General features: G+C 38.9%; 1 protein-coding gene across 7 annotated transcripts in view; it reads left to right on the top strand.

Annotated features, from left to right (window-relative positions):
• The first annotated feature begins 1,885 nt into the window (after window positions 1–1,885).
• Window positions 1,886–17,762, top strand: part of celf5a (cugbp, Elav-like family member 5a) — a 654,186-nt gene continuing 638,309 nt past the window's right edge. For 4 of the 7 annotated variants that reach the window (XM_039766812.1, XM_039766810.1, XM_039766811.1 and 1 more), the window contains exon 1: window positions 1,886–2,262. In XM_039766812.1, coding sequence (XP_039622746.1) covers window positions 1,917–2,262 — 346 coding nt within the window. In that variant the 5' untranslated portion in view covers window positions 1,886–1,916. The remainder of the gene's footprint in view (window positions 2,263–17,762) is intronic. The other 3 variants (XM_039766815.1, XM_039766814.1, XM_039766813.1) reach the window with 1 other exon arrangement.

Raw genomic sequence — 17,762 nt, 5'->3', positions numbered from 1 at the left:
TCTAGAATCAACCATATATGCACATTTTGCGGAGATGTAAAGAAACCCAGGGTACAAGAACACAGACACAAAGACTCAGCAACTGTACGCTGACTGTCATGGGGCTGAGTTTTGAAGCCAGGTCCATATAACTGTGAGGCAGCAGTTGACTGCACATGTATGTGCACAATTAAGTATGGGTTAAAATATTATCCCACTGATTTTGCTCTTGCTTGAGGCTAATTTAGAGTTGCTGCTCAGCATGTAAGGAGCCGAGCCTGGTTAAGGATGAATCTCACATACTTGCTTTCTCACACTGGTCAGTTTATCGTGGATGAAAACAAAATCTTCTGCATCTCCTTCCACCCATTCGTTACTTTTATCTATGTTGTTCAGTCCACAGTCACACAAGAGGATGCCTATCCCAGTAGGAGCAAGGCAGGAACCATTACAGGACACGGCAGCAATCCTTTCTGGGACACGTGATTTTAATGCAATGTCATTGCTTCCTAACATTTGGCGATACCAATTAAGACCAATGCCTTCTGTTTCGAGTAGTGCATAGCAGATTGGCCACTCCATGCCATGATGTTGTCATTCCAGCATATTCTTAGTCCTCTACACCCTCTGACTCCTTCCACAAGACCTATCATCGCACTAACTTCAATGGTAACGTGTTGTCTCATCACCTGCCTGAAGTATCTTAGCTTGCGGGTTTTAATGTAACTCAGCAATTCACTTTCTGTTGTAGCCAGCATTGTAAACCAGCTCAGTGGTCATGATCTTCATCCATGAAATTCTCAGCAACTTTCTGATGCATTTGTTTTTGAAACCCTGAATGAGTTTTTTTTTCTTTTTTTAGCATCCAGGCCTCACATACTTAGGTCACTACCATGCAGACCAAGGCTGCCATCAAGCCCAATTTTGTGAAGGTGCTGACTGACTTGTTTTTCCATTTTCGTCTTGACTTAATCATTACTGACATGCCCATGGCTAGCCTTGACTTCACCTCACCCACAGAGTCAGCATCATTTGTTACTCTACTCCTTAAAATTGACAAGAGTCCACCTGTTCCATCCTTTCTCCACCCATCATTATCCCAGGAACCTTGCCTTGTTGTTGTCATTACTTCTTTTTTCGTTGCTCACTCATGTACATATTGATACTCATCAGGCCAGTTAGCCTAATCTGCGTGTTCTCGGGTACCCAAGTATCCAGAGAGGACCCACGCTGCCACTCTACAAAGACAATAGCCTGTAATCTGTGACTATTTCCACAATTAAACAGGCTTAAATGTGTTATGATTAAATGTTTCTCCAGGTCTTAATGACCAAGTCACATTTAATCTCTTCCTCTATCTTCTCTCTTCTCTATCACCTTCTGCTTTCATCTGACCTGACTTTGTCTCCCCTCATATACAGTACATGCTGCCTACTTTTCCTTTTCAGTTGCAGTCTTGATGAAGGCTGTACGGCTGAAACATTGTGCCTTTTAATTTCTTTCCATTTCAACTTTGAAATAACTTTAAACTTGTTTCTTTTCACGCTGACTCAGCTCTACACTATATCACAGTGTGTAACATGCATCTTTCTTGAAGCCGTCCAAAAAGTTACGTATCTGGTTGTCGACATATAATCTAACTTAGCTTTAGAAATATATTGTATATTTGCCTTTATCCGTGTAAGCCTCGTCAGCTGTGTGCTTTTCATTTTATGAGGATGTAACTGTTCTCCAATCAGTAGAGGGCAGCCTTCAGCAGTAAGTCTTCAGTTGAATTTTCATCTGTCTACGGTGGGGGGGCAGAGGGCTGGAAATCCAGACGAGGGTTCCAGCTGAGCACTTGCTCTCACTCACTCTCTCTCACTCTCTCTCTCTCTGTATCTGTGCCTGAGTTTGCGCGCTCCTGCGCGCGTGTATGTGTGTGTGCGCGCACGCGCATGTGTTATCATTATTATCCAGCCTGTTCCGAGCGCACGATGGCCAGATTCGCTGAGGCTGAAACAAGACGGCAACAGCAACACTTTCCTCCTCATCCGGCGCACAGCCTGGTCGCAGCAGCCAGCCAGCAACCTCCGTCCGCCTTCCCCAAACCCATGAACGGGTCAGAACCCCTCTCCATCCATCCCGACAGCAACAACATGAAGGACCAGGATGCCATAAAGCTATTTATAGGGCAGATCCCACGGAATCTGGAGGAAAAGGACCTGAAGCCTCTCTTTGAACAATTTGGAAAGATCCATGAACTGACGGTGCTGAAGGATAGATACACAGGCATGCACAAAGGTAGCATTAACCGGTGGGCTTAATTTCGGCCGGGGTTGGGGGTTTGTGGGGGTGGGGGTGGGGGGTTGTTGTTTGTTCGGGGGGGTGGTGATTTGGAGGGGGTTTGAGGGGGGTGAGTTTGGTGTAAATGCTACCATCATGCTAATAATCTTGCATTACCATAATGCTCACCGCTTGCATGTGTGTGCGTGTCTGCCTTAAGTTGCGTCCATTTGGCTGATCTGCTTTTTGTCCGTTTTTGTTTCGGAGTGCAAGACCGATTCTGTGTTGCTTCAGCTGCAATTTTCTATTCCAGCTGACAAGATAATAGACAGTCGTTAATTTAATCTAATTTACTTATGATGAGTGGGGGGTGGGGAAGGGGGCTCTGCATATGGATAGGTGTGAATCGATTCAAGGGGTCAAAAAGCATCTTCTGATTTTGTTTGCCTTCAATGGTTCCGCGGACTTGATGGTGGCGAATTCCTGAAACATGTAGGTCGAGCTATTGTCAAGATGCTAGAGGACTCTTCACAGTTTGAGGTGCCACCCCTTTTCTTCTCGCTGGCACTCTTGTCCTTGTTTTCCCTCCGAGCTAGGGTGAAGATGCTAAATAGAGATGCATTTTAAACAGTCTTGTATCATTAGCGAGCATCATCTGTTTGTTTAGGCATACGCTCATACGTGAAAAAGGTGGTCGCGCGCGTGCCTGTGTACGTGTGTGACAGAAGTGCGTGTGTTTGGGGATGGGGTGTGTGTGTGTGTGTGTGTGCTGATATTAGGATACGCATTTTATTATAAGGAAAAGAAAGGGAGGGCGATGCTACTCACCGATTGCACGCCGATTCTTTGATTTTTTACTTACCTTTTCTCAAGTGGATGAGAGCATAAAAATAGACTGCAAAAAAGACTGCAAATAGCATGAATCGGGTTTCCTAGTCCCGTCTAGACAAGGTATCACCGCCGGGACCCCGGCACAGTCTGCCGACGTTATCCTGTTTTTTTTTCCCTTACAGCAGACCTTTTGTCTGCTTGTCTAAGTCTTTGGCAGGTATGAAGCATATAGGCACACAAAACAGATTAAAAAGGAGTAGACAGAAATGTATAGAGGATTTGGATATTCTAATAATAATAATAATAATAATAATAATAATAATAATAATACAATAGAAACAGTATTAACGCTAGGATCCGACCTCATATTGTGGTACACCACTCTGCACGCATCAGATTTATGATTTTCAGCCAACAGTAAAATATTATACATGTTTCTGTTATATTAATATATTAAAACAAGATGCGCTCTCCGCCATCAACACCACCTTTCTTTCAAACACCGACGTCGCTGTAAATGTCAAAATCATTTAAATCCATAGCATAAATCCTCCTCCCTTAAAAACACAGAGGAAGCCCGTCGATAACAGTCTACAACCTGGGTTAAGCTATGGGATCCTTTTCAGAAACACCTAAAAGTCCAACACATGCCTCTTCGACATTTCTAAAATGCATAATTTTATTCTTAAACTGAGCTGAATATCACAAATTCTTCATATGCAATAATTGCATTAAGTAATTGTTTATTGTTGCAGCACACCTTCAGGTAATGCTTGTTTATTGATGGGAAAATGCCATTTCATTGACAAAAGCGAGCTTAAAGTTCCTATCTATCTATCTATCTATCTATCTATCTATCTATCTATCTATCTATCTATCTATCTATCTATCTATCTATCTATCTATCTATCTATCTATCTTTGTCTCTGTGGAGTTTGCAGATAATTCCTGTGCCTTTATGCATTTCGTTTCGTTTTCCTTCCACATCCCAAAGACTTGTGTGTTTAGTTAAATGGTAATTCTAAATTTGCTCCATGTTGGTGTGTGCCCATCACGTGACTAGGATGTCGACATGGAGTTGGCATTTGGATTTGTATGGAGGGAAATTAATAAAGAAAAGTAATTTTTCAATGGATGGACAGAAGATCCTTTTGTGTGGGCATTGCTCACCCCTTCCATCCACCTAAAGACACTCCCCTGGTGTACATATGGGTAGGCACTACATTTGATTGGTGCATGGTAGGCTCCTGATGTCTATTCGATACAGCTAAAATTGGCTCCACCCACTACTCTGAATTGGAATTATTATGTTTACACATTTTACATAATATTATGACCATCTATGTGCGTTTAGCTAAATTACTGTTTTCAGGTAACAGTTTGCGCTCTCCTTGGTGCTGAATATGTTATATTGCCACTTCAGTCAGGCAGGTTTTGGGAGGACTAGTCATTGTAAAACAATGAGTTAAAGAAAAAGACAAAAACAGCAACTGTTTGACTGGTTTATTTGAGGTCAGCCTCAACAATCCTTCAAATAAGCTTTCATTAAGTATTCCTTTGTACTGTGTAAATGTATACCAATCTGATAGGAGCTTCTGAATATAAAGAAAATGTTTGTTGTAGGGATCCATAAGCTTCTGTGGCATCTTTTTTAGTATTTTGATTCAAGTACAGACATCTATTTATTGTATGACAGGTTCTTATCTATCTATCTATCTATCTATCTATCTATCTATCTATCTATCTATCTATCTATCTATCTATCTATCTATCTGTTATATAGTTCCTTTCATCTATCTATCTATCTATCTATCTATCTATCTATCTATCTATCTATCTATCTATCTATCTATCTATCTATCTATCTATCTATCTATCTATCTATCTATCTATCTATCTATCTGCAAAATGTCCTATATGGCTTACACATGATTACATAAACATTTAAATTTACTGTTTAGGGAGGGGGTGGCATTTGGAGATATGCTGTCAACATGTGAACAAAGTAACAGAGATACATGCTGGATGCTGAAATGTGTTATATAATTTCAATTTTGTGGAAAACAAGCATAGTCGCATAGCAGTAACACTCACGTCACCCAGCTATGCATTTGTATGACCAGTGAAGGTATTAATAAAGTGCAGTGTAGTTTAATACATCGTTTTGTATCTGGTGCCACCCTTAATTTCACATTCACAAATAATATTTCAAACGTGTTAATCATTTCAGAAAATTAATTGCTGATTGAAAGTATTATGTATTTAGGAGTGATCAATGAAATTAGCCTACATACAGCGAAACCATTGTGACTGTCACTGCAGTCAAGTACATGGGCACATGAAGTGGACACTAATGGCCAAAAGACACCTTTATGTCTTTATTCTTGCTATAGAAACCGATTTGCCTGTAGTGCATCTCTCTCACCCACTTTCACTCTCTCAGTCACACAAGTTTTCACACTGATACCAGCAGTTTCACACCAAAATTGCTGCCCTGTGAGTCTTGGTTATTTTTCTGACTTTCCTTTGAAATGCTGCCAATGAGGTGTAATGACGCTTCTCAGCAGCAATGCCCACCTGTTTGCAGAACAGGTCCATGTGAATATGTGTTCTCATTAAAACATGACAGGGAAGAAGTGTTGGTGGGCACAGTGGCATGGAAATTGGTTTGACGTTTTTCAGACAGTACTACACACTTGGCATGGTCCACTGTGAGTCCTGTCCTCTGTTTCAAACCCAAGCCTTCTACTAATCCAGAATGGGTGAGGCAGTTTTTAAAGCTATTTCTTTAGTACTAGGGTGTTGTACCGTGTTAGCCATTATGAATGTAGTGAGAAGGCAAGCAAAATGACATCTTTTATTGGCTAACTAAAGAGATTACAATATGCAAGCTTTCCAGGCAACTCAGGCCCCTTCTTTAGGCAAGATGTAATCAATTACATTTATTACTGATTACATCTTGCCTGAAGAAGGGGCCTGAGTTGCCTCGAAAGCTTGCATATTGTAATCTTTTTAGTTAAGCTATTTCTTGTAATTTCTGTTTAAAAAATACTGTAATTAGAGTTATCACGCTTTCATTTTCCCTTTTTCTAATGCTTAGACAGAATTGGTGCAAATGGGGTGGCAAAACAATCTAAAGTATTAAAAAGTAGCCCCTAATATAACATTAGGCATAATATTGTCGCATTCCACTGTATTTCTGAATCCTGATTGAGATAAAGGGTTTAAGGGTGTTACAGAATAGCAGTTAGTGATATACAGTCATGTGAAAAAGTAAGTACACCTCATGAAATGTTATTTTCTTTTCTAACATGTATTTTATCTTTATTTAATCAGGCTCTTTAGATAAAGGTGATGTAGTTGGAAAAACTGGTAACAGCTATACTATTGCTGTCTGTGGAAAAGCAAGTCCATCTCTAGTTCTATTAGCTGGTGTTGCCCCCTCAAGCAAGCATTTCCTGACATCGACTGGGTGAATGTTTTTCCCACTCCTCCGTACAGAATTCTTCCAGCTGTGTCATGTTTGAGGGGTGTACATTCTGCTTTCTGGATGAACGTGCTGGGGATACTTGATCTGGTCAAGCTGGCAGTTGTTTGAAATTTGCTCCACTTGTATATCATCTTTTGGATAGTGAAACTGTTGATTTCCAGTTGTTTGGGGATGTTTTTATCAACCAGTTTCCAGACTTGTGGTTACTCTGTGGCTAATGATCATTTGTGCTGGTATCGGGAAGATTGCTGGTTCAAATCCTGTTACAGCCAGATGGAATCCTACTCATTGGGCCCTCGAGCATGGCCCTTAACTTGGAAAATTGCTCCAGAGGCAATGCTGTCTGACCCCCAAAAGGTTAGGTGAAAAGACAATATCCCCTCGAGGTTTAACAAATTATAACAAATCAAACAAAAAAAAAAAATCTAGAACTTTCTTACTGAAGGCTTCAGAGAGCTCTTTGGAACTTCATATAGTGATAAGTCACACTTCAACAGCAAAGAGCAAACCAAACTAAACTGATTCTAATTTGAGGTATCTGAGGTAATAATAAATTAAGGGGTGGACCTAATTTTCCATTTGCACAATTTTCACTTATGTGTAAATATATTATATAATGCACTACAAAATGTAAATGTGGTAAGATTTTTGTTATATCACCTTTATCTATGTATATATTACTAGCCATGTGCGCCCAACTACGTTGCGCATGTTAAAGTTATCTGTGAAGGGCTCTCTGTTTAAACGCGGCTGCCAGTCGTGAACTGGGCCCTTCGTCGCACAGCATTATGATTTTAATATAAGGGAAACAAAATTACAAAAGAAAACCCTTGGACATTGATTCGATAGGAACGGCCTACTTGGAATCACTGTCCGATCGTAATTACGTTCTGGTGTAGGAGCATTTCTGCTTCTCTCCGTTCACAGTCCGTCTCGTTTTCACGACGCTGTCGTTTCCTCTCACGATCTCTTCTCAACTTTTCTCCAATCTCACAGGTTGCTTTGTGGCAATCCAAAGAGTAAGGCAATATACACGGAGCAATGGTTATAAAAGGGGGACACATAGGTATCCAGGCTCTTTAAAGCATAAATAGGAATCACTTCACTGACATGTGAGCAAGCCACGGTACAACTGTGAGGCGCACAGCACTCGCCGCTACACGTAACAATAATAATTTCCGGAACGTGCTGTTACGTTGTCATTCATTTTACCCACTGTCTTTCCTTCATTCATATGTTACGTAGGCACGTACCTTTTATCTTCGGCAATCTCATTCTCTAACCAGGCCTCAGGAGCTAACCAGCGTAACACTGTCCACCACCCCTTTCGTTATTCTGGCACATTGTTGACATCCGTGAGTAACAACAAAGTACTAAACTGGAAGGTGGTCTACGCATGCGAGGAATTCGCGGACAAACAAAGATCAAGATCTAAATGAAGATCTCTTTAGTTAATTTAAAGCACAACAATTTGTTTAGTTTGAATGTCTGTGTTTTGAGGTGTGACTGGCGTACTACAGTCTTCAGTAGTGTAAGCCTGGAGGAGATTCTTAATGCAATGCCTATGTTTTAGCTGTCTCTCTACTGCCATCTAGTGCTTCATCTTCTAATTCATTCGCGGACAAACAAAGATCAAGATCTACATGAAGATTATATATAGAGATTTAAATAAATGTTCACATCTGTCTATTATATAAAAAAATCTTGGGATGAGACAAGACTTTTTCAGAGAGATAATTTCAAGTCCCATGAGACGAGACTTTTTCAGAGAGATTTAACTATACCCGGGGGCGGAAATAAAAGACAAAGAATAGACGACAAAGCAGAATGTCGTAAAGATGTTAAGCAATGTTGCCGCAATACACATGCAAGCAAGATAGAGATTATGAAAGTACTAAAATTCAAAAGTCTCGAAAAACTGATAGTAAAGATCACATTAGCGCATTCAAATGGAAATTATTACTCGGTGAAATAACAGAACAGGGAAAAGAGATCAAATATATAGACATAGGTGATATGAGAGAAGTTTGTAGAAATTGTTCGGGTTTAAAGTTTAAGTTGGAGACCTGTAGATCGTCTAATTCGTGTTGCCATCTGGGAAAAGTAGTGTTTCTTCCCAATGAAGAGGCGTATCCACGAGAATTACAAGATTTGTTAATCCACAAACACTACAAGCGAAATATCCGCATCTACAATAATCTGTTCGCGTTCACATCATTCAATGCTCAAAACGTAGATTTACACGATTCAGGACCATACGCTATGAGAATCTGTGGTCCCTAAACAATTAAAGCTACGACAAGTTTAATTTCAAATAAACAACAATTCAGTCAGGTTTATATTTATGATCACGGAGAAGCGATGCAACATAGAATCGAAAGAGTTAAACGATCGGACATATTAGAAATTCTACAGCCAATAATGGATACAAATCCATACGTCCAAAAGTATCGCACTTTTTTTGGATTTCTATATGAATCTGAAAGATCACGCTCGCATATATAATAAACCAACATGTTACAAACTGTCAGTGATAATAGTTTCGAAAGACAGAGATATCAAAGAGAGAGCTGATATTCGTATTTATCCAAAAGCATAGCACGATTTGTTGGCAGCAGCAGATCTGGGAAATGACCAGCGCATAGGGTCCGCATGGGGGTTGGCAAGTAAAGCGAGCAGGGGGCAGAGCCCCCTAGTATGTTAAAAAAAAAAGAAATCCTTGGTTTGTCCTTACTTTTTAACAAGACAAAATTTTATTAGGCAAACTATGCATGATTAGCATTGTAGCACAGTGGGCAAATCTGGAGTCTCATGGCACCTAGACCTCAGTTCAAATCCTATTTGGACTCCTTTATATATTGTTTTATTATTTTGGACATGCTTGTATGGATTTGCTGTCACGTTCCACAGGCTGTTTAAGTAGGATTAGCATGGCTATTCGATGCAAGTGACTGACCATCCCGCTTGAGTCTGGTCAGGCCTTGTACTGGCTAACAGATGAATTGAACGCTTTAATTGTGTCAGCTTTGTTTAATTGCCTTTCTCTTTAACATCCTTCCAGTATGTTACAGGTGTACGGGGTCAAGCTGTGCATTATTATTTTTTATGTTTATGATTAATGAAGATGAGTATGAGTGGCAGAGTTATAAGTGCTTCTTCACAACTATAGAATCCTAGCTTCAGATGTTCTCCCCATGTTTGTGGGAGTTGCTCTGGATACTCTCGCCTTATCCTCACATATCAACGTTGTGTGTGTTAGATTGGAAGAACACGAGTGAGTGTGGATGTGTGCCTGATTGAATCCCGTCTAGGAATTGTTCCCATCGTAAATGTGTTAGAAGTGGATGGATCGATGGAAACTGGTAAATATTCCAGTTGGACTGTTCGGGCAATCCAAATAGCTGCATCACTGATACATAGCATGGGGTGACTTAAAATAAATTAGCATGTTTTGTGCTTAAAGGTGTTTCCATCTCTTGCAGACATACTCTGATACGTCTCCGCTGCTGGCGTATCAATAGAAAAGTTAGTGCCGTGGGATCTCTGTGTTAATGCATTCATAAATGGGAGAGATATATTGCTATAGACCTAGCAAAGCAGCGGAACATTAAATCATAGGAATAACCTAATTAAAAATTTATCAAAATATTCCTTTTTATACCAAGGCTGATGAATTACAAGTGTGAGCAGACATCTCAGTACAATAGGGAAGCAGGCCTTGCTAAATGTGCCAAGGGTGAAGAAAACAAAATGGCAAAATATTAATTAGACTGACTTTTAATAGGAGACATGTAGCTTCATTGGGGAATTCTGCGCATATGATGTGAGGGCTGATTAACAAAGTGGGCCTATTATAGCGTTTGTCAATGCCCACTATAATGAGCCCAAACAACATCTAGAAGAGATGACATTTATTTTAAGGCTTGCACTAACCACCAATACATTTATAAAAGCTACAATTCCATCAGTTACAAATATTTGAATGTGCTGATTTTCTGTGACTTCTTGGTTTCATCAATCTGGGATGAAATCCTGTATCCAGTCGCTGTCTCTATGGAAATTGTGAAAAATTCCTGTATTTTCAGTTGGATACTCAGTGTTTCTTCCTAAAGATTTGTATGTTAAGGTAAATGGTGATTATAAACTGGCCACGTGTGAGTGTGCACTAGTCACATTACATTGATGTCGTCCTGGAGTGGCTATTTTGATATGAAGGGAAAGCAAATAAATACCAAAACTTTATATCTGCTAATTTTTCATTGAGTTGGAATACAACTATTTGGGTGGGCACTGCTCACCCGTTCCATCCAAGCCACTCATCTGGATTACACTGCAGTGGATTGGTGCCACCTCCATGGTAGGCTTCTGACTTCTACCTGATGCTGCTAAGACTGGCCTCACCTCCCCATTCTGACTTGGAATAAGTATGTTTAGAAATGTAACACAATATTATGAAGGGCTATGTGTGGGCTATGCTTATAGCTAAATGTCTGTTTTCTAGTAATATTTTGTGCTTCAAATTTTGCTGAATGTGTTCCTCTGCCTCTTCAGTCTGTCCAGTCTAGGGAGAGCCAAAGAAATGTGACATGTAATATAATTAGCTCCAAAATAAATGATGAATAATTATGAATAATGACAAAGACACTGGGAGTTTGTGTTTGCAGTGACTGTTTTGATTGGTTTATTTGAGGCCAATCTCAGCAATCTTTAAAAAAAGCCCTCATTAAGTATTCCTTTATATTTTGTATTCTGAATGAATGTAAAGGTGGTTTAGATAATAACATCTGCCATTGAAATAAGGATTTATACTTTCTTCCATTTGAATTCGTTTTCCATTACGTCGTTAAAGGAGGCCATCAGCACATGGAGCATCTTTCTGGGTATTGTGTGAGGAATTTCAAGTCACACCATTTGTTAGAGAAAAGTACAAAAAATCTGTTTATTGTATGACAGGTATACATCTATCTATCTATCTATCTATCTATCTATCTATCTATCTATCTATCTATCTATCTATCTATTATATAGTGCCTTTCACATCTATCTATCTATCTATCTATCTATCTATCTATCTATCTATCTATCTATCTATTATATAGTGCCTTTCACATTTATCTATCTATCTATCTATCTATCTATCTATCTATCTATCTATCTATCTATCTATCTATCTATCTATCTATCTATCTATTATATAGTGCCTTTCACATCTATCTATCTATCTATCTATCTATCTATCTATCTATCTATCTATCTATCTGTCATTTTGCAGCTGTGGAAACTTGGCTGGCATCAAGGCACAATACCTCAAACTTGCTAATTAACCTAACCTTCTAACCTGCCCAGCCATGTGGACATGGGGAGAAAATGCAAACTCAGAGAGCAATCAGGCTGGGATTTAAATCCAGGTCTCTGAGATTAATTATTGTGGCACCATGGCACTCAACACATCAGTGTCTGAACTTTCCTTCCTGCTGTGCCTTACACTCATTATCCACTGTACAAACATTTGCATATTTTCATCTACCCTGAGTATGTAGGACCTGATATATGGTAAGTGCATGCTGTAAGACGACTGACCAACCATTCAGTTTATCAGGCTTGTTTGGTTTGCTAATAGCTGAATTGTTTCCATTGTTATCTCATCTAGTATACTATTTATAAGTTGTAAAGGTTTCTGCTTCGATTGTAGTTTTTTTGTTTTAGATTTTTATGATACCTTGAAAAAAAAATGTGGTTTCTAGTTTCAGTCTTTGCCCTTAATTTCTTCTGTTTTGCCTGACTATGTGATGTAGTGTTTAATAGAAAGAATTCTGGTGGGTTAATGTTACCTGTACTTTTGAAAATTGTATTAAACTGGATTAGGTCCCCACAGAGCCTTCTCTGCTCAAGACTAAAGAAGCTGAATTTCCTTAGCCTGCCACAGCAGGAGATGTCCTTTAGTCCTGGGATGCACTTGTTGGCTGTCCTGTAGATCTGCTGTATCTCATTTGCAGCGCGGTGAGCAGACCCGACACACAGGATTCCAGTGGAGGCCTCACTAGTGCGACCTCCAATTCTGAACATATCATCCCTTCTTTTACAGTACAATCAACAGCTTACTCAATGCATCCTAACTTTTTATTTGCCTTTTTAATGGCTTCTGCACATATATCCTTTTGTATATCCTTTTCCAAGTTTTCTTCCTATCACACATCTTGTATATATAGAATTTCTTTTTTCTACAAGTTACACTTTGCACTTTTCTACAATAAATTTCATTTTACCAAGTGTTCATCTTGATCTTTTTGAAATGTTTCTGCAGGCTTCTCCATATCTTATATCCCTGCAAATTTCACAAGCTTACATGCAGGAGTCAATGTCATCAGTATGAGTTTCTTTTATGTTTCTTTCAAAGGAAGTCAAAGTTGAACTATTGAATATGAGTATGAGGGCGGTATAGTAGTAAGCGCTGCCCCTACAGCTTCACATGTTCTTGATGTATTTGGGAGGCTTTCTCTGGGTATTCCAGCTTTCTCCCCACATCTCATGGCCTTGTATGTTGGACCTGAAGACCATGAGTGAGCGTGGGTGTGTGTCTGATTGCATCTCGTCTAGGGATTGTTCCCATCATAAGCAGGTTGGAAGTATAAATAAGAAAAAATAATGGTCTGAAGGCAGATGTCAGAGAGGCTCCACTGATGACCTCATATTTGTAGTCTTATCTCAGACTGATTTACCAGCCTGAAACTCAGGTCTGTGTGTTTCCAATGGCTTCTAGTTTTGGAATTGATATTTGTTATTGGACAGTTTCGTTTTTTTTGAACCCCTGGGTGGAATAGGTTATTTGCTTTGCTTTTATCTGAACATAAGAACATTAGAACGATTTAGACAAGAACAGGCCGTTCAGCCCAACAAAGCTTGCCAGTCCTATCCAGTTAATTCCTACAAAATAACATCAAGAGCATTTAGTCCAGTTGCCTATTTAAAAAAGTCTAACCATTTGTTCACAGTGGCGCAGTGCTGGCGCTGCTGCCTCACAGTTAGGAGACCCAGGTTCGCTTCCCAGGTCCTCCCTGCGTGGAGTTTGCATGTTCACCCTGTGTCTGCATGGGTTTCCTCCGCGTGCTCCAGTTTCCTCCCACAGTCCAAAGACATGCAGGTTAGGTGCTTTGCTGATCCTAAATTGTACCTAGTGTGTGCTTGGTGTGTGTGAGTGCCCTGCAGTGGGTTGGCACCCTACCTAGGATTTGTTCCTGCCTTGCACCCTGTGTTGGCTGGGATTGGCTCCAGCAGACCCCCATGACCCTGTAGTTAGGATATAGCGGGTTGGATAATGACTGACTCACCATTTGTTTTGTAGGGATCTTCCTCTCATAAACCCATGCTGGCTGTTATTTAGAGTATTACTTTAATCTGAATATTCTTAATTTTTGTTTTACTGTAGTGTCTCTAATTATCCATTGTGAAGGACATTGGCTTATTAAGATTGGAATTTCTATCATCCAGTTTCTCTCCTTTTTATAGACTGGAGTCGCATTAGTCATCAGGCACTTTTCCTGTCTGAATGACCATTGAAATATACTTAGTATAAAGTTTACAAATTATATCTTTTACGTTTCTCGAAAATGCTGGTAGAATCCCATCCTGCTCATGGCAATTATTAGTCCTGGAGCACACCTGACTCTCCTGTTTTATACTCTATAAAGTTAGCTCTTTCAGGATGGCTCTGTTTGTGTGTATTTTTGTAAGATTCTCTTCTTTTTTATATTTTAAGAACATACAAGGGTGTTGATTGCTATCTCTAAACTGTCTTGTTAAATAATTGTTCTATAATATATGCATATTTATTGTCCTATTTTATATATATATATATATATATATATATATATATATATATATAACTGTATATATATATATGTAAGGTGTGTCACAGATTGTTAGCAAGAAGGCAGAAAAACCTGTTAGTTGATAGGAGCTGAATAGTAGCCTTAAGTTGAGATACTGGTAACATCTTCTCATTTAATAGATGGCATTAAAGAAAACTAGCAGGAGTCCAGTGACAATCTTCCAGTCCATTAGGTGACAGCAAATGATTCCTATCTTGGAAAAGTAGGAGCATTTTGCCATTTTAACACAGACAGCCCAGACATTGACAGACACCTGGTGTATAAACGTACGCATGGAAGCAAGAGTGCATCCAGGACATCAGATCTGTCACAGTCTCTGTGTTCCAAGAGAAGAGCCTTCCCTGATCCCAGAACTAGAACTGAGTGATTCCTGGGGAAGTTTAAAGCCCCTTCCTCAAGCTAGAGATGATTTGAACCTGGAGTCAGGAAGAGATTTTGCTTGAAGCCTACAAGTGGGTTGTGAAACTGTGGGTGCTTTGTGTTATTTAATTGGTGTGTAAATGGAAAAGTCTCTCTTTCAAGATCTGTATAGGTGGGTCAGGTAAGGCAGCCGAGTTCACTTTCCTATAATCTCTTGGGTATTGTGTAAGAACTTTTATGGCAGACCATTTGTCTAAAGTTGTTAGTATACAAGTAGACAAGTAAACACTTTATGAGTTTTTACTAATCTTAGCTGAATATCACAAATTCTTCTTATGCAATAATTGCATTAATGAATTGTTTATTGTTGCAGCACACCTTCAGGAAATGCTTGTTTATTGATGTGAAAATGCCATTTCATTGACAAGCTCTTAATTGGAATTATTATGTTTTCACATTGTACATAATATTATGACCATCTATGTGCGTTTAGCTAAATTACTGTTTTCAGGTAACAGTTTGCACTCTCCTTGGTGCTGAATATTTTATATTGCCACTTCAGTCAGGCAGGTTTTGGGAGGACCAGTCATTGTAAAGCAATGAGTTAAAGAAATAAAATAAAATAAAAAGGCAAAAACAGCAACTGTTTAATTGGTTTATTTGAGCTCAGCCTCAACAGTCCTTCAAATAAGCTCTTACTAAGTATTCCTTTATACTGTGTAAATATATACCAATCCGAATTAGGAGCTTCTGAATATAAAGAAAATGAATAGCTTTGGATTAAAAAAAAAGTTCTAAATTTAAAAGGATGTATCCTTTCATTCATTTTTAATCCCATTATTGTAGGGGGCCATTAGCTTCTGTGGTATCATTTTTGGAATTTTGTGAGAACTTGACTCAAGTACAGACATCTCTTTATTGTATGACAGGTTTTCCTATCTATCTATCTATCTATCTATCTATCTATCTATCTATCTATCTATCTATCTATCTATCTATCTATCTATCATATATAGTGCCTTTCATATCTATCTATCTATCTATCTATCTATCTATCTATCTATCTATCTATCTATCTATCTATCTATCTATCTATCTATCTATCATATATAGTGCCTTTCATATCTATGTATCTAGTGGATATCAAGGCACAATACCTCAAACTTGCTAATTAACGTAAACTTCTAACTTGCACAACCACATGAACATGGGGAGAAAATGCAAACTCAGATAGCAATCAGGCTGGAATTTCAATTGATCTGTTCTAGAGGTGACTATCCTTTTCATCCTTTCTTCTCTGCAATAATCACATATTACACCTGTCTAACAATTACACAGCATTTCTTACACTAGCCCCCATCTCTAATATTCTTACTCATAAAACCACTTTGTTGTCACAGTATGCTCTGACGTCTTTCGCCCATGTCATTTTACTGATGTGTAGCAAGGACGTACAGTGTGCTTTCATTTGTCTTATTTAGATGGGTCAAGCGGTCATATTTGTGTGAATTGGACATCAATTTTGGAATTTGTAAACATAAACCTATACTTGCAATGTTCTTTAAAGTTAGTAATAGAAAGTTTTGCAGACAGTACAGATCAGTGTGAGATGGAGGTACCACAAATGTATGAATCAGGCCTGTGGGCTGAGATATTTAATTAGGATTACGTTAGTTTAGAGAACGTTTATTTATCCCAAGGCACCTCATCTGTATAGTACAGGTTATCCAAGGCTTGCCATAAATGACATGTAATAAAAATAAAACCATTTGACTGTCTGGTGAGAGGACTATTGGTGCCTTTAACCTTACAACACCAGAAACTATGTAGGGTTTGAGTACAAGAAGTAAAAATGTTAGATTTAAATACGCAATTGGAGGTCTGAGACTTGAAGTGCCCCAAAGAAGGATGTAGGAACCATAGAAGATTTACCAGAATATACAATCCAAACAGTATACAGAAGTAATAAAAAAAAAAACGAATAGGATGGCAGGTTTAAAATGTGACGTGTGGAGCAAAACTCAAGGGAGATTATTTTTAAACTTTATAACACCATGTTAAAGCCTTACCTGGAGTGCTGTGTAGATTTGTGGTCTCCATATTACTAAAAAGACAAAGCGGTAGTAGAGAAAAGCAATTAGGCTGATACTAACAGCTATGAAGTATGAAAGATTGACGGAGCTGAATCTTTTCAATTTAAGCAAGCTAAGATCAAGTGGAGACATGAATGAGATGCTCAAAATTATAAAGAAATTAGTACCATGGATCCAGGATGTTACTTTAAAATGAGTTCAACAAGAACACAAGGACACAGTTGTAAACTTGTTAAGGGTACATTTCACACAAACATTTGAAAGGTCTTCTTCATGCAGATAACCATAGACACATGCAAAAAGTTACCAAGCTGTGTGGTAGAGTTTAGGGATCTTCAAAACTTGACTTGATGCTGCTTTGGTCAAATTAGATGAATAGGATTGATGAGCTTTTATGGGCTGAATGGCCTGTTCTCGTCAACATTTTTCCATTCTTGTAATATTCTAACACCTGCTTTGGAAGATCAGAATAAAGCTGGGGTTGCCTAAAATAATAATAATAATAATACATCATGTTATGTAGCACCTTTCTCAAGCTCAAACCTTGGTTTGAACCATTTTGGTTCTTGGCTGATCTTAGACACTCTTTTGCTTTTTCACCTTCTTTGGCCTCTTTTATTGCTGCAGATCTTGTAAAAGGTCACCAGCCTGCTACCCTGAGGCATCTCTACTGCGAGGTGCATTTGTTTGTCTGCTCAACTCCATCCGAGACTCCCTGGCTCAACACACTGGACAGCTGAGCTTGAGGCTTAATGTGAGTTTTGCAAAAAAAAGACATGAAATAAATGCAGCGTGTCTAAGCTGCATTTGCAGGAATGCAGATTTTCATTCTCATGTCCTCTGTCAGGCTTTTCT

Source organism: Polypterus senegalus, chromosome 10, assembly GCF_016835505.1.
Source record: "Polypterus senegalus isolate Bchr_013 chromosome 10, ASM1683550v1, whole genome shotgun sequence".
Classification (NCBI taxonomy): Eukaryota; Metazoa; Chordata; class Cladistia; order Polypteriformes; family Polypteridae; genus Polypterus; species Polypterus senegalus.
The sequence above is the reverse complement of the archived record's forward strand: the minus strand, read 5'-3'. Positions and strand labels throughout refer to the sequence as shown.